The 18,551-nt window shown below is 39.7% G+C and overlaps 1 protein-coding gene across 1 annotated transcript in view; it reads left to right on the forward strand.

Moving 5' to 3' along the window:
• Window positions 1–18,551, forward strand: part of dnah12 (dynein, axonemal, heavy chain 12) — a 318,710-nt gene that overhangs the window by 183,384 nt on the left and 116,775 nt on the right. Inside the window, exons 45-48 of the mRNA XM_059649958.1 lie at window positions 1,229–1,423; window positions 9,212–9,345; window positions 10,903–11,065; window positions 16,184–16,264. Of these exons, the coding sequence (XP_059505941.1) occupies window positions 1,229–1,423; window positions 9,212–9,345; window positions 10,903–11,065; window positions 16,184–16,264 (573 nt within the window). The remainder of the gene's footprint in view (window positions 1–1,228; window positions 1,424–9,211; window positions 9,346–10,902; window positions 11,066–16,183; window positions 16,265–18,551) is intronic.

Here is an 18,551-nt window from a genome sequence, read left to right on the forward strand (position 1 = left end):
CTGTTGGATGTTGATCATTTCAGTCCCGGAATATTACTGCAGGAGTTCTTCAGAGTAGTATCCTAGTCCCAATCATGTTCAATTGCTTTATCAAAGACCTTCCATCCATCATAAAAACAGAGTAGCAATCTTCAGTAATGACTGCATAATGTGCAATCAGCACCATTTGTGATTCCTGAGATACTTAAGCAGCCTATGTCCATATACAACGAGACCTGAGAGCATCAAGGTTTCGGATGATTAGTGAAGGGTAACATCTGCACCACACAAGTGTCAAGTAACAACTATCTCCAGCAGAAAAATCTAATTATTGCCCCTTGATGTTCAATGGCATTATCATCTTTGAATCCTCCACTGTCAACATCCTGGCGGTTACTATAGCCCAGAAACTGAACTGGACTAGCCAGATATATACTGTGACTATAAGTGCAGGTCAGAGGCTAGGAATTTTGCATCAGTAACTCACCTCATAACTCCCAAAACCTCTCGATCATCTAAAAGTCATGAGTGTTTTTGGAATACTCTGGATAGCCTAGAAGAGTGAAGCTCCAGCTCTAGCTCCTGTCAATGATTAATAAGAAAATTTGGCACCTTGAGCCTGCTCCCCTAATCAGCAAGATAATGACTGATCTGATTGTGGTCTCAATTCCACATTTCCACCTACATCCTATTTAAAGTTCTGTAATGACAAAGAAAAAAAATCAGTCTAGCTTTATTTAGAAAGTTTTTTCTTTAAAATACGTGAATACCTAAACCTATGTCTTTTCATAGATTGCAGATTTGTTTTACATCCTTTGTGATAACATACTGAAGATGACTGAATGCATGTTTCAAATATGCATGTTGTTAATGGATTAATTTATGGATCTGTGTATAAAACCTACAGCCTTTATAATTTGAATGAGATTGGCAGCTCTACATTTTTAATTAATTAAGGAACATAGAAGCAAGAAAGCTGTTGAGCCAAATGAAGTGAAATCTTCATAGATAGGAAGATAGATCTAATGACATTTATTTTGTCTAGCTCATGCTGATGAAGTACATTGCCAATCAAACCAAGAAATGAGGTATCAATGTTGGAGGTCAACACAGAGTACAATGGAACACAAACATTAAGATTGTGATTCAAGGAATTTCAGATTGTATGTTGTTGAGAGTCAACATTGATTATTGTGGGAATTAACTGTAGCAGTGTTTTGCTGATCATGGATTTCTTTTAATTTTATAGGGAGTACGTGTAGCAGCTCAAGCAGGAAACAAAAATGCAGACTTCAGTCCACTAGCTCTCTTTGCATTCTTTGTGAGTCGCTGCAGAGAGAACTTGCACATTGTGGTGGCCTTCAGCCCCATTGGAGATGCTTTCCGAAATCGTCTGAGACAGTTCCCTTCGCTAATCAATTGTTGCACAATTGACTGGTTCCAGGTGTGTTAAAATTTTCAATGGATGTGTTTTAAGCATTAGTATCTATGCATTAAATTAGGTGACAAGAGACTTTCTAAGATTTACAAAGACGTTATTGTAAAAGTTTTCACCTCTCCCTCCTGCACATTTCCCTGTCCAGATACTAACAGCGCAGCAAGGAAGAAAGTAGTCTTTTTTCCCTCTATCCAGAGATGTATTTACACACCACTGAATCCTCTTACTTCCACCACCCATGTTAAATCATAGATACCGAATGATGATTCCAAGCTGGCTGTGGTCTAGATGTTTTCTAATCAACTGGTTCAGAGGTGTTGTTCCACATCTCTGGAGCAGTTGAGACAGGCAGGCTACCACTGCATAAAAAAGTAGCTCTTAAATTTTAATCAAACTGTTCAGCCATATTATGACATACCTCTGAAGCAAGTGGGACTTGAATCCAGGCATCCTGGCCCAAACATAGGGACAATACCACAATGCCACAGCAGCTCCTTAGAAAGCAACTCTTAAATGCAGAAGTCCAATGAACATTACTGGCTCTGAATTAACTCTGGAGCTGATCTGTTTGAGTCTTAAAGGGACCTGTATTTCTAACTCCGACAGGCTCCCAGTCTGAGAAAAAGAAAGTATTTATATAATAGTACATACATTTTAAAAATTCATAGTCCTGCTGTTACATATCCTTCCAGAACCTTCAACAATTTTTCTGTAGAGGTATTTCTCTTATTGAAACAATCTGATAGTTTATGACTAATATTGACAACATAAGGTTAGAGATTCCTTTTCTCTCCAGCATCTGGTCTCAGCTGGCAGTACCTATCCTAAGCCTTTTTGTCACTTCCACTATTTGTAGAATGCACATTAAACCAATTAATCACATCGCATTCTATTGATTTTGTTCTTTCAATCCTTGTTACATATAGCATTTTGTCCATTAGACTAATAGAATGCCTTGTCAACAGCATTAACATGAGCCAAAGTTTCAGCAGCTAATGTGTTCTTCATCACTTTTGTTTCCTTTGCCTCCAATGGCAAGGGGCAATTTTCCCATTTTCTCCCAAATTAGAAAATCCACCAGCAAGATTTGTGTGATTTGCTAAAATATTTAATGGCATATTATTGAAATCATCCATAGTTGAGTACCTTACCATGCACTTATGTATTTTCAATTTAAAAATAAAATCACGTACAAGTTGTCTTGCACAATGGATTTTTCACAGCCATGAGAAGTTATAGCATATCAAAACTTGCTTCTGATCTGGCCTAGTTATTGTACCTAATCAGTTGAGCTGTCTGATGAGACTCCTCAGCTTTGCATCTCATCCTTCGTAGCATCCTCATCTTTCATTCTACCTGGTGTGACTAATTGTATTATGATTAACGTTGTCAAGTTAAGTCTCTTGATGTGCTATTACATCTGACTCATCCGACTTAATTTCCAGACCCACACATTTGAAAGCACCATAAGCTTGAGTGCCAATTTTAAATTTCTTCCTAATTTGATTATTAATCTTTTCTTCAAGTAATAGGATTCCCACCACACAATATTGTTGTCTTGCATCATAAAAATGCCTGAAGCTTTTCTATTATAATGTCGCTACTATGACACACGCCAGGGCAGGTGGGACCTGTCAAGGAACTAGCTCCTTTTTTCTTTGTTTTTGTTTTTAATGCAACTGCCAGATAAGCTACAACATACCTTGGAGCTGGAAGGGACACTACCACTGCACCACAAGAGCCCTCAGCACTTTTTAATCAACCTTTCAAAGTGTTGACATACCTTAGGAGCAGTGGGACTTGAACCCAGGGTCAAGGTAATGTTAATGTTAATCTAGTATTCAAATAGGGTTTAGGATATATTTACTAAAGTGATACCAGGGATAAGGGAGAAGGGGGGTGTTAATCAAATTTAAAACAAATGTTTTTGACAATCAGATGTGACATGGAGAGGTCTTTTAGTCATCTAGTTGCAAATTGAAATGCAGTGCATGCAATGGTCATGGAAGCAGATGCAATAGTAATATTTTAAAAGAAAATGTATATGTACTTGGAGCAAAAATTAGCAGGGCTATGGATAAAGAAAAGGGAGTGGAACGAATTGGTTAGCTCTTTCAAAGCATTGTCATAGGCACGATGGGCATAATAAGTTCCCTCTTTACTTATTCATTCTATAATTTAGGGTTATTGTAATAAGGAAAGATACAAAATGACAGTAATGGGCTAGAAAAGTTTAATCCAACCTGTCTGTTCCACATAACTGCAATGCTTTACATATAAAAATATACAATTCCATTTCATCCAAAAACCAGGAAGAGTGAAAAATGATGTAATTAATGTGATTAGAGGATATAAACCTAGATAATCTGATTCCTTTAAAAAATGAAGAGGCAACCAGAACTAGTGTGTAAATACTTTGGTTCTGTTGATTGCACGAAGGAAACATTATGTCCCCATTTGGATCATTTTTGTACAAGATATGCTGAGGAAACTTGGAGAGATTTTAATAATAACCAGCAATTAATTCTAACAATGAGTGTGGCCCACTTAAATACAGATAGACTTGGCTGAATCAAAGTCACAATTCTCTTAAGCTGTTCAATGTTAATTGTAGAGATAGTAATGACCCCAGCCCAACTTATTGTATCTACATATCTTGCAGCCTGTTGTTACTTTCTGTGCTACTGCTGTGAAGAAAGTGTCCTTGTCTCAGAAAATGCAACACATTTAGCTTTGCAAAGTAGCTTGCAGTTTTAACAGTATATTTATTAACATTAGAAAGAAACATCTAAAATTCTATCATTTACTTTTTAATTTCTCTGTTCTTATCTGCCCAGCCACTTGACCTGAATCTTTAGTCTCCAAGCAGTGATCTAAGTCATTTTCGTTAAACGTAATTATACTATCCCCAAGCAGATCAACTTTAAATAAATGTTTCCTATAAGCCAGTTTAAAACTGTACATCAAACATCTGTGCACCTAATGAGTTTATATGAATGCTGTCTCTCCTAAGCATTTATCCCTAGATTATGCATTCCTACTAGTTGTCAATGAAGTGAAGATTCTTTTCACAAAGATCCTAAAACCATATGGAAAATCCAGTGCTTTGATTGTTCCTCTCCAGTCACCTCATCATGACTAGTAATATCAACCCTAATCAAATGGCAGAGCAGAATCGATGGGCTGAATTGCCCAATTATGCTCCAATATCTTATGGTTGTAATAGTCCTGAGACTACCTCACTTCTGCCTTGTTTTTAAGATCAGTTTGAAGTTCGCTGAACACCTAATGTTACTTTGAGAACTTACATTTTGTATACTTAATTAACATACAATGTTAATATAGTCAGAGAGTATCGACAGTCTCCAGAGGTAAATGCAGCTGAATGGGGAAAGATTTAGCTGATTATTTTACTTGTACTGAATTTGCACAACTGTTCTAATTCCTATTCATTGCACAAGTACTGTAGTGGCCAAATATAAAGTCGTCCTCTACATTGGGGAAACCAAGCAGAGGCTTGGGGATCGCTTTGCAGAACACCTCCGCTTGATTCGCAATAAACAACTGCACCTCCCACCTGCGAACCATTTTAACCCCCCCTCCCATTCCTTAGACAACATGTCCATCCTGGGCCTCCTGCAGTGTCACAATGATGCCACCCAAAGGTTGCAGGAACAGCAACTCATATTCCGCTTGGGAACCCTGCAGCCCAATGGTATCAATGTGGACTTCACAAGCTTCAAAATATCCGCTTCCCCCACTGCATCCCAAAACCAGCCCAGCTCGTGCCCTCCCCCCACTGCATCCCAATACCAGCCCAGCTCATCCCCACCTCCCTAACCTGTTCTTCCTCTCACCTATTCCCTCCTCCCATCTCAAGCCACACCTCCATTTCCCACCCACTAACCTCATCCCGCCTCCTTGACCTGTCTGTCCTCCCTGGACTGATCTATCCCTTCCCTACCTCCCCACCTATACTCTCCTCTCCACCTATCGTCTCCTTTATCCATCTTCGGTCCACCTGCCCCTCTCTCCCTATTTATTTCAGAACCCTCTCCCCATCCCCCGCTCTGATGAAGGGCCCAGGCCCGAGACATCAGCTTTTGTGCTCCTAAGATGCTGCTTGGCCTGCTATGTTCATCCAGCTCCACACTTTGTTATAAAGTCTTAAACCATGTTTTGAAAAACCCAGCCGAGCTATGTCAAAACAATATTGCAAAGCAGGCCACCATTTACTTGCACACAATTCTGCATTTTAAAGCAATAAGTATGAGTATTGGTAGATTTTTCGTTGTTCAAGTTTGTCCAAGTTGTAAATGATTTCATTACCTCTGTGGGACCTTTCATAATTGAAGAATCTGATACAGGATTGACATGAATGCCTAAAGGACTGGCAGATCATATTGCCCTTGGTGGTGCTTGCTGGATTTTCTGCAGCTGTAGCACTTCTGTTGACTCCTTGACATTGTGCTTGTGGACTGGACTGTCTAACTTGCTGAGACAAAACAGCAAAGACATTGAAGAGCCATAGTAGTGGAGGGACAGCTAATGCACTTTGCATGCTCCCAATGTGATGCTCACTGGACCTCAGTACTGTTTGTCGCCTGCTGGAGTGCATGTATGAGCACAGGTGTCCAGGCAAGTACTGAGATCTGCACAAAGCCGGTTGTCCATGTCTGGATGGAACAAACTGGTAGGCAACAGCCAGAGCTTGTAAACCAACAGCCAGGGAACACACAATCTCCCTCTGACATTCCATACAGTATTGATGTATCAGCAGGACTTTGCCTAGGCTGCAGTAACAGCAGAGCAGTCAGCAGACATTCCAACGTGGTGCAATCTGGTGATGTTGCTATGGAGATGCCTTTCACTTCATAATGGGATGGGTTCCAAGCACTGTGCAGTGCTCAAAGCTACAGTAGAACCAAATCCATCCATTGCCTCGACTGGCTGGAACTTTCTGTCAAAACACAATAAAGATTTCAATATGCATTTTCGTTAGTTTTCTCTAGTAGTCTGGTTCAATGACATCCCTGACCCATCCCTGTTTACAATTTCACTCCTTGCTCTGCTTTACTGACCACTCTGATCTTCCCCTTTCTGACCCCAAGTGATCAGGTCGAATTGCCTAATCCTGCTTCAATTTCTTATGTTCTTATGTTCTTTCCAAGGCCCCCAGATATGACTATTCTGGTAGACCAATTGTTTCAACCTGTTTCTGTCTCACATAACTGAAATCCATCTATCTTGACATTCATTTTTCTGTCCTTATCCAGCCTCTTCTACTCTACATCTCTGAGTCTACTGATTTACTTTGTCATTTAGTGGTATTCAGTTTCCTTGCCCTAATCATCTCCATTTCACCATTGGTTTCCAACACTGCTATAGCTCCAATCCTTCACCAGGATTACCTTGATCAGAGATGCAATCACTCCCGTCCGCCACAATCTTCTTTCTAGATGAACCTCTTCTCACATCCAATAATCTTTTCTTTGATTCCAATCACTTGCATTAAATTAGGCGTCTTCTCTAGGAAGCTGTATGAATCCATGCCATCACTGTCTTCTGTGACAAATATAGAACTTAAATCCTTTCAGGCCTTCTCCCATGCCTTTTTCTGGTACATTGATATGCCTTTGTTTTGGTTTCATGTTCATGCCCCAAACTAGAAAATATTACCAATTTTACTTCACATTTTCAACCTTGCATTGATTTCACACAGTCCATAATTGACTTTTCCTTTCCTTTCTTCAACCTACCAACCTGTACTTCGGGGGTTAAACTATTGACCAGAATAGCTATCTTTACCACATCTCTTGTAAATGCTGTTTTCTGTTAAGGATGTTATCCATTCACTCACTCACTTCACCTTTTTTGGATCTCTAAAACAATTAGTGACACCAATGCTTTCATAATTTCCCACTTTGTCTTCAAAGCAGGATTTCCCTCCATATTGCTTGAAAGGCCTGCATCCTGTGCTTTTTATTTTCTGACCCCTCCTCCCCTAGAGCAATGACAGTTTCCTTTGTCATCACCTTCCATTTTACCAGCCTGCACAGTTAAAGAGATAGTCGGAACTGCAGATGCTGGAGAATGTGAGATAACAAGGTGAACATAACAGGCCAAACAGCATCAAAGGAACAGGAATGCTGACGTTTCGGGCCTAGACCCTTATTTTCCACCATTTCTCCAAGGAATGGTTCCTTAACATTCATAACCATTCATCCCTCACTTCCCAAGCAAGTAGAGGAGATGCAATACTATGCTTTTAGTTCCAGTCATATGACTATCAAGCTCCCAAACATTCCTTACAAATGAAACAGTGGTTTACATGTACTTTTTCTTTTTAGAATCCTACATTTACCACACAATTGCAATCATTACAGTAGGTTGCAAAAAGCAGATCTTTCATTTACTGAATAGAAAACGTTTATTGCACTCATTAGTTTATACTAAAGTCCATAGTTCATATATTGCCAGGTTGAATTAATTGAGTTTTCTGTCATTTACATGTTAGAAATGAGTATTAAAGTGGAGGGGATTTAGCTGTCTTGTGATCTATTTGCTCTGTATTTTGTTTGTAGAATTTAGCATTTTTTACTTAGTTCTATTTCACATTCATTGTTCTGTGATTATGGTAACAGAAGTGGAAAAGAAAAATGGGACTCAGTGATTTTCTCATAAAATTGAGGCAGAGCTTCTTGTACCTTTTGCAAGCAAAAATGTTTTCCAAATAAAAACTGAAAGAACTACAGATGCTGCAAATCAGAAACAAAAACAGAAATTGCTGGAAAAGCTCAGCATCTGTGAAGAGAAATCAGAGTTAATGTTTTGGGCCCAGTGACTCTTCATCAGAGCTGTTCTGAGGAAGAGTCACTGGACCTGAAAAATTATCTCTGATTTCTCTTCACAGATGCTGCCAGTCCTAATGAGATTTTTCCAGCAATGTCTGTTTTTGAAACATATTTTTCAGCTCTGTATACATCTCAAATTGCTTTGCACCATTATTCCGTCTGTCACTTAAGCTGTCTTGCCTTTCACTTTGTTACATACCCCTTAGCTCTCTCCATTCCCTCCAATGATGTTGAATAATCTGTTGTATATTTCTAATATTTTCTGTTTTTATTATAAATGTTCAATATCCAAAATATTTGTTTTGTTAAATGCAGCAACTCCTCCCTTAAGGCACTTTGGTCCTGCTGCACCTAAAGTTTTGGGCAGAAATCTATATCATTGGAGTACTGGCATAAATGCTGGAAGTTCACAAATTAAATGTGTAGAAGAAGGTTTTTGTAGATGTATGTCAGAAATGGTACAAATTATTTTGTATGTCGTGATGGTTTGGCCACATCAACTAAATAAAACATAAAAATGCAGATGCTGGAGATGTGAAACAAAAACAGAAATTAACGAAAAATCACCAGATTCAAAGCATTAATTCTGCTACCAGATCTGCTGAGTCTCGCCAACAATTTCTGTTTTTGTTGCAAATCAATTAAATTTGATTTCCTTTAGCAGAGTGAACAGTGTAATTTGAGTCTTATGTTACAGTTCCAGCAAAACATACATTTTGCGACAATATATTTTGAAGCAAATAGAGTGGGGATTCGCAATATTACAGCAGGCTGTAGGCTTTGGAAGTAAATCAGAAGCCATAGGTTTAAAAAATGACAATTGAATGTTATGACCATTATACACCTCAAAATCTAGTAATTCTGTACATTTCTTGTTGCCACAGCTTTGCTTTCCTGGTAAGGATTCTTTCTTATCAAAATATTTTATTTTCATCTGCAGCCATGGCCTGAGGATGCACTTGAACGAGTTGCAAATACTTTCTTAGAAACACTGGAATTGACTGAATTTGAACGAAGAGAAGTTATTCCTATTTGTAAATTTTTCCACACATCTGTTATTGAGCTATCAACAAAGTGAGTCCATTACTTCAGGTGACATTTTTGCTATTCCATTAATTTGGAATTTGTTCACAAAATTCTATATTCATATTTAAGATTGGAAAAACAAATATACAATGAATTTCAATGAGTTGAAAGCTTTAATTTTCTGAAAAACGAAGGATAGATTTTAGGCAGCCACATGGAAATAGAATAGTAATATCCAATCAATCATGAAAGAAAAGGTTACCTTCTGCCCTTGATTTTACCAATGCTACTTTCTTTACAAAGGCAGCCCAGATGTTCACCCACAACCAGCAGGAAACACCAAGGAGCTAACATGAATCTTTTTTGAACACTGTCTGATGCTTTTACATCCTTCCTAAAATTTGGCTCCCAGTCGAGGCCAAACCAGAGGTCTGATCAAGTTTAATGCTGCCTTCTTACTTTTGTACTTTATGCCCATATTAATAAAGCTAGGATGCTGTATACAGGTCTCTCTCAACCTGTCCTGTAACCTTCAAAGACCTAGGAACCAAAATACAACCATGTCTCTCTACTGCTGTAACCCTTTCAGAATCCTTTGATCATAACAGTGCCGGGTTCACATGCTGGAATTGCAGGTGGCCCAGCGGAAAGGAGCTGGTACCTCAGCTAAGTCTGAGTTATCACATGGCCAGGGTGACAATCTAAAATGAGGAGTTTTGAGGGTTGGATTTGAAAAGTCAAGTGGATAATGTAAAGGGTAGGTAGCTGTACAATCTTGGGACTTTCTGCAAATGATTCATAGGAGTCAATCCCCATTCTTGGTTTGACAGCAGTCCACGCAGTTAAGCTGTCTGGATATTCTTTTGCCTACTAGACCCCTAGGACAAGTGGTTTGGCAGTGTGTAGGTCACACGTTGCATTTTCTGCACTCCCTGTCTTCAAACCTCTGGTGGGGAATGTAAATCCACCCCCCCATGCCACCACCAGTGTATGGCCAATTAAGGGCCTTATCCTGTCCCTGCGACTCTTTTTGTAACCTATCATAGGCAGGGGCAGCTTGGGGGTCCTGGCAGGTATTGCTATATGGGCTGATGTCAGGCAAATGGGAAAGAGGTCCTTTGCTGGTCACCTTCAGCCCATCAAAGGCCTACACAAACCCACCCCTAACATTGCCTTTCCCTCCCCCACTTACTTCTTAAACCTGATCCACCCACCCTTACCTCCCTGACCCAGATATGTGCCACTTATCTGCCAGTTCAGGCTTCATTTACTCCTCTTCTTCAGGGACTGTCTGCATTCTAACAGTGACTATCAATCTTTCCTGTTGCGGCTGGACTGAGAGATGCTGGTTGTCTGTCTGGTCGCCATTTTCCTAAAATGAGACTTCTTCCATGATGAGTGGAAGTCTCACCTTGAAGAGATTAACACTTCTGCCAGTATTAAATTGGTGAAGGACAACCAGCATTATTGTGGCAGGCGCTCCTCCCAACATTTTAGCTGGGGAGTGGGAGCAGGAATCTTGCCCCACGAAATCTAGCCCATTGACTAGTGACACTAGTCACTATTTGACACTAGTGTGAGATTTCACAATATTATTTATTTTAGGTTTCTTCATGAGCTAAACCGCCATAATTATGTCACTCCTACATCCTATCTGGAACTTATTGCTGCTTTCCGTCAGCTCTTAACACAGAAACGGGATACCGTGTTAAAGGCTAAAAAGAGATACACAAATGGATTAGATAAGCTGGCATTTGCCGAATCACAGGTAAGTGAACAAACATGATTCAAGTGCATTCTTCATTTGCTTTTGTAATTCATTTGCTGTTTTATATCGCCTCAACCATTAAACTACTTTATTACCAAAAGTACAAGTTCACAAATATGCATGTTGAGACTAAAAAGCTTTTGTGACATCATCATTGCAGAGTAATACTGTAAATGACTAATTGGAAATTTTAATAAGGCAATTAGTGGGCAATTTAGAAACAAAATTAGAAACTCAACCTATTTATAGGTATAGGTGCCAGCACATCTCAGTTGGTAGCTGTTTGGCTTCTGAATTGACAAGTTGTGGGTTCAACCACTACTCCAGGCATAAAGCACAAATTTGAAGATAATGATCTTGTGCAGAGTTGACAAAAATGCTGCACTGTCATATGGACTATCTTTTAGCGAAGATACTAAATCAAAGCCGCATCTGCCTTCTCAGATGGACATAAAGGATCCCACAGCATTAGTTGAAGAAGAGCAGGGAAATTCTTCCTGCTATCCTAAATGAAATTTGCTCTTCAGGAAACATCACTCAAAACAGATTATCTGGTTTCAAACATGTTTGTTTGTGGGAGCTTGCTGTGTGTAAATTGCCTGTTACACTACAATAAAGATGATATGTTTTTCGCTGTAAGGCACTTTGGGACATCTAATAGTTATGAAATACCCAAACAAAGGCAATTTTTTCTTTCTGAAGGAATGGGCTTGGTCATTAGCCAGTTCAACAGAATTTCATGATTGAAAACTTTCATTTTTAAATTTTCTTTTTGGCCGAACAGCATTCTAGTAAGTGCAAGATATTTTGGAGTTTCTGTTTCTGTCACGTGACAAAAACTGCAGTTAATTTGTTACTCGTTTATAACTGCCCATGGTTTTGTGTGTACTTATTCTGAATATCTGCTAAAGAAGTTTCATACTTAAAGTATGGTATTGCATGGAAATTAACTTTGAAAAATATGGTTTAATTGCAACTAAATTAGGGAAATTTATTACTGCTCAAAAAACCTTTATAAAATGTGTCTGCTGGCTACTTAGCCAATATCTTTGTACCGCATCACTTCAATGTCATGAACTCTTCTGAAACTTCTTCCAAAAGGAATGTTTTCAAGTGTATTAATAGCAACAGGATCTCAAATAATTAATGTGTTAACATTTGTATTGAATGTAACAGAGATACCTTCCTGAAGCATGTGGTACCATAGACATTAGTACCTTTCTAGTATCTCATCCAAATGTTATTCACTGTTGACAAGATTAGATAGTGAGTGGGGGAGGGGATTGCCTAGTATTGTTATAACTAGACTATTAGTCCAGACACTCAGCTAATGTTCTGGGGATCCAGGTTTAAATCCCGCCATGGCAGATTGTGGAATTTGAATTCAATAAAAAAAAATCAGGAATTAAAAATCTAATGAAAAATCCATCTGGCTTACTAATGCTAGTCTATGTGTGACTCCAAAGTCACAGCAATGAGGATGATACTCAACTACCCTCTGAAATGGCCAAGCAAGCCATTCAGTTGTATCAATCACTATGATGTCTCAACATAAAAACAAACCCAGATGGACCACCTGGCATCAACATAGGCACAACAGCAGAAACAGCCCTGAAGACTGTTAATAAGTCTTCCTTATTTATACCTGGGGCTAGTGCCAAACTTGGGATTTCTGTCTGACAGACTAGTTAAGCAACAGCCTGACATAGTAATACTCAGAGAATCATGCCATTCAGACATTGTCTGAGGCACCATCATCACTATCCCTGGATATGTCCTGTCCCACTGGTAGGACAGGCTCAGGAGAGGTGGCAGCACAGTGATATACAATCAGAGTTGCTCTAGGAGTCCTTAACCTTGAATGTGGACCTTTAAAGTCTCAAGGATTCTGGTTAAACACAGGCAAAGAAACCTTCTGCTGATTATCATGTACTGTCGAATCTTAGCTGGTGAATCAGGACAACTATAAATTGAACAACACTTGGAGGAAGCACTGAGGGTGGCAATGGTGCAAAGTTTACTCTGGGGATTTCAAGTCGACCAACAAGAGTGCCTCAGTAGCAGCACTACCGACTGAGCTGGTTGGATTCTAAAGGACATAACTTCTAGACCAGGTCTGCAGCAGGTGGAGAAGGAATCAACAAGAGGGAAAAATATACCCGACTTCATCTTTACCAATCTGCCAAGTACAAGTGCATCTGTCCATGACAATATTGATGAGTGGTTACGACACAGTTGATGTGGAGGTGAAGTTGCACATTCACATTGAGAATACTGTCCATCGTTTCGTCAGCACTATCACCATGCTAAATGGGAATGACTTCGAACAAATTCTCAAGGCTAGGTATCAATGAGGTGCTGTGGGCCATTAATAGCAACAGAATTGAACTCTAGCACCATCGTCAACCTCACAGACTGGCATATCCCCCACCCATTACCATCAGGCCAGGGGATTGACCCTGGTTCAAAGGACAGTGCAAGAGGGCATGCCAAGAACAACACCATGCATGCCTAAAAATGAGGTGTCAATTTGGTGAAGCTACAAAACGGGATTACTTGCATGCCAAACAGCATAAGTAGGAAGTGATAGTCAGAGTTTAAGTGATCCCACAGCCGACAGATCAGATATGCCCCAGTCACTTGTGAATAGTGGTGGACATTTAAACAGCTCAATGGAAGAGGAGGCTCCACAACTATCCCCTTCCTCAATGATAGAAGAGCCCACCACATCAGTGCAAATGCATTCCTGAGACATTTGCAGCAATCTTCAGCCAGAAGTACTGCATGGGTGATTCATGGGTGGCACAGGGGCTCAGTGGTTATCACTGCTGCCTCACAGTGCCAGGGACCCAGGTTCAATTCCACCGTCAGGTGATTGTCTGTGAGGAGTTTGTACATTTTCCCTGTGTGTACGTGGGTTTCCTCTCATATTCTAAAGATGTGGAGATTAGGAGGACTGGCCATGCTAAATTGCCAGTAATGTCCAGGGATGTGCAGGCTAGGTGGGTTAATGATGGGAAATATGGAGTTACAGTGATGGAATGGGTTTGGGTGGAATGCTGTTCAGAGGATTGGTGTGGGCTCAATGGGTTGAATGGCCTGTTCCACACTGTAGGTACTCTATAATCTATAATCCATTGCAGCCTCCGGCAATGACCCCCAACATCACAGATGCCAGTCTTCAGCTAATTCAGCGATTCACTCCATGTGATAATAAGAACTGGAGACACTGGATATTGCAAGTCTATGGGCCCTGGCAACATTCCAGCAATAGTACTGAAAACTTAATCTCCAGAACTTGCCAAGCTCTTCCAATACAGTAACAACATTGTCATCTACCTGACAATGTGAAAGTTGCTCATGTATATCCTGTACACAGAAAGCAGGACAAATACAATCTAGCCAATTACCAACCCATCAGGCTACACTCGATCATCAGTAAAGTGATGGAAGGTGTCATCAACAGTGCTATCAAGCAGCACCTGCTCAATGATGCCCAGTTTGGGTTCTGCCAGGGCCACTCAATTCCTGACCTTATTATAACCTTGGTTCAAACGTGAAGAGCTGAATTCCAGAGGTGAGCTGAGAGTGACAGCCTTGACATCAAGGCTGCATTTGACTGAGTGTGGCATCAAGGAGTCCTAGAAAAACTGGAATCAATGGGTATTAAGAGCTAAACTCTCCACTTGTTGGTCTCACAGTTGGTACATAGGAAGATGATTATGGCTGTTGGAAGTTAGTCATCTCAGCTCAAGGACATCTCTGCAGGAGTTCTCGCATGGTAGTGCCCTTCACCCAACCATTTTCAGCAGCTTCATCAATGATATTCCCTCCATCATAAGGTCAGATGTGGGGATGTTTACCAATGATTGCACAATGTTCAGCACCATTTGTGACCTCTCAGATACTGAAGCAGTCTGTGTTAAATGCAACAAGATCTGAACAATATCCAGGCTTGGGCTGACAAGTGGCAAGTAACATTTGTGCCACATAGATGCCAGGCAATGACCATCTTCTATCAGAGACAATCCAACCACCACCCCTTGACATTCAGTGGAGTTACCATCACTGAATCTCCTATCATCAGCATCCTTGGGGTTATCATTAACCTGAAACTCACCTGGATTTTCCACATAAACAATGTTGTTTCAAGAGCAGGTCAGAGGCTAGGAATACTGTGGCACATAACTCACCTCCCGACTCAGCAAAGCTTGTTCACCATCTGTAAGTCACAAGTGAACTGGAATACTCCCCACTTGACTCGTTGAGTGCAGCTCCAACAAAACTCAAGAAGCTTAACACTATTTGGGACAAAACAGTCCAGTTGATTAGACCACATCCGCAAGCATTCACTTCCACCCCTAATGATGCTCAGTAGCAGTAGTGAGTAAATTCTATAAGGTGCTCTGCAGAAATTCACCAAAGATCCTTAGACAGCATGTTCCAAACCCATTACCATCCATCTAGCAGGGCAAGGGTAGTAGATACATGGAAATGTCACCAAGCCACTCACCATCCTGACTTGGAAGCATATCGCAGTTCCTTTACTGTTGCTGGGTCAAAATCCTAGAATTCCCTTCTTATGGACATTTTGGGTAAACCTACAGCACGTGGATTTCAGCAGTTCAAGAAGACAGCCCACCACCACCTTCTCAATGGCAACTAAGGACGGGCAATGAATGCTGGCCAGTCAGTGATGCCCAGGTCCCACAAGTGAATTGAAAAATTCACATGTTGCTTGGAACAGGTGATTCTTGACAAAAATCAAAACCATTGGAAAGCGATCTGGAATGGAAACCTTGGATAGTTATTGTCTCATCTTTAACCCTGTGCCCTAGAAGCCTCCAAAGCACCCACTGCTTCCTTGACTGATATCACTTAACTCAGGACACATCAAATATTGACCTGATAGCTTCAAAATCAAAAAAGGGAGCATTTATAATTGAGCAATTGGAGATTCATTTGGATAGAGTATTCACTGAATTTGCCATTATATACATGAGAAACTTCTTTCTTAAAAACAAATGTTTTTTGTTGTGATGTGAACCTCAAGCAGATTTATCACAATAGTCATCACAATTTAAATAAAAATGAGTATTTAATGTTATGCTTTTGTAGGTGGGTGAAATGAAGTTAGAACTGGTGGAGCTACAGCCAAAATTGGAAATAGCTAAAGTTGAAAATGCTCATATGATGCAGGTACGTCAAAATGAAAATCAGTTATCAGCACATCAGAGTCTGTATTAGCACCGTTTTAAGGGAGTATTAGTACTGTTAAAGTAGTAAATTTGGTGTGGAAATATCTGCTGCCCTAAAATTATGAGTCAAAAGAAAATAGCCATCACTTTAAAAAGCTTGCTGAGAGTCACATCTAAATGAAATCAAGATGGTATTTTTAACTCCACTGGTCCATTTCTGCAGTCATTCCTCTAATTTAAACCATCACAGTAAGTGAGTCAGTAAAATATCTCAGATATACTTGAGAAAGGCACTTCTTGTATTACTGAAGATTGATATTATTTTGCCTGCATGGAGATATATTTAGTAGCCCAGAGCATCTATCCAGATTTTTGTTATTGGTTTTAGTCACCCAGGTGCAAAATACATTTTTAAACTGGGGAATAAATTTTCCAATCTTTTCTTTACAAATAAACAGAGTTTGCAAGATTTACAGACTATCTCTGAAACAATTACAAAGGGATATCTCAGCTCCTCTAACCAATCATAATCAAAGGGCCGCATGTGTGGTCTATGTTTAAACTGTATTAGTTAAGACAATCTGAAGCTTTGTATGTGACTTACTGCTAAGAAAATCTGAAGCTGTAACAAAGTTGTACAAAAAAAAAGTTGTACCTGAATCTACCACCACACACATTAAAAACTATGAGATCAGTACAATATATAACATAATATAAACAAATATAAAAAAGACAATTAATTGTTCACACCCTATGGATTATCCAACATATGTTGTGGAATTGTAGAGTCTCACCTGATGTTGAACACTATATCCTGAGTTTTGCAATCACCGACTGGTTGAGTACAGTCAGTACCTGGCCTGTTGTGAACAGCCAATGGATATGTTGATTGATATAATCCACAAGGTTTTGGGATGTATGGCCTGCACGCTTAGCATTAAATTGACAATGAAATTCATTTACCAAGTTATCGATTTGTGTGATAGGACAAGACCCTGTCAGTAGCAAATATCACTCATGTTGCTACTACATAGCAGTTTGAAACCTTCACCTATTGCTCAAATATTTGAGCTATTTTACCCTTCCAGGGTAATCTGAGGTGGACTGGACACTTTTCAGGATAGAAGGTGGCTGCCTTAAAACTTGTTCATGAGTTTGCATAATGTATGACAAGTGATCTGGTCAGGATAGCCATTATCCCACAGGAATGTTTTGATGTACCCTTTTCCAGGCAAGAAGGCTGCTTTCTTGTGCCTCAAACTTAAGGGAGGCCAACATATATATTATCCTTATTGGCAACTTCATAAATAGACCTGAGCCATTTGCTCATCGTTCATGCTTGATGCAGATATGAATACAGGACTTCTGATACTTACTAACCATCTCAATCATATAAACAGAAACTGCCTCAGATTTACTCTCCTTAGCTACCGAGCTATTTTGAAAATTACTGCTTGAGATTTGAGTCCCCTGGCTTCTAGCTAACAACAGCCAGTCCCTTCATGGAGTGACAGCACTCTGCTCAACTTACACATCCAGGTACAGATATTTATTAGTACCCAGTGCCTCACACCATGAAAACTTCTAAAATTCAGTGAAAATCTCTCTCTAAAGTGAATATCTCTACATCAGTGCCATGATGGGTTTGATCATGAAGTTTGATGCCATAATAGATTCTGCCCTAGAAGTGCCTAGGCAGTACTCAGAGTAGCTGAGTTTCTTGTAAAGCACTAAATACAATGTGAAACATTGCAGGCTTTTATTCCTACTTTTCCTGGTCCATTGGATTTACTGTGGATATCAATAACCTAGGCAGTCCTGACAATTCGATTTATCCAATTGCTCTTTATTAGAGCAAGATAAGCTATAAAAATACTACAATAATATTAATACATCACAAGTTTACCCACATAATGCTTACAATCGCAAGTGAACAGTTTACATGGTCTTGTCTGCCTACAAGCCGAAAACACGTGATCAGCCTTCTCCTTCTCAAACTCCAACTCTGATCAGACAAAACAAGTTCTAAGCTAGCTAACAGGTGCTCTGAGGCAGACTTTCTTATACCCTTTTCTATACATGCGGGCTGTGTGTTCAAATTTTGATATTGTCCAGTCTCCAGCAATGTGATCAATTTTAACCACTGGTGAACATCACAAACATATCATCTACTATGTCCAGTTTTATCAATTGTTCATTAGGGCTTGCTTGTTTTCCCTAGAGAGAGGCTTATCTCTTGATTTAAAAAGAACTTTAACCTCAGGTTTAATGACCTCAATCGCATGACA

The sequence above is a fragment of the Stegostoma tigrinum genome, chromosome 11 (assembly GCF_030684315.1).
Source record: "Stegostoma tigrinum isolate sSteTig4 chromosome 11, sSteTig4.hap1, whole genome shotgun sequence".
NCBI classification, from domain to species: Eukaryota; Metazoa; Chordata; class Chondrichthyes; order Orectolobiformes; family Stegostomatidae; genus Stegostoma; species Stegostoma tigrinum.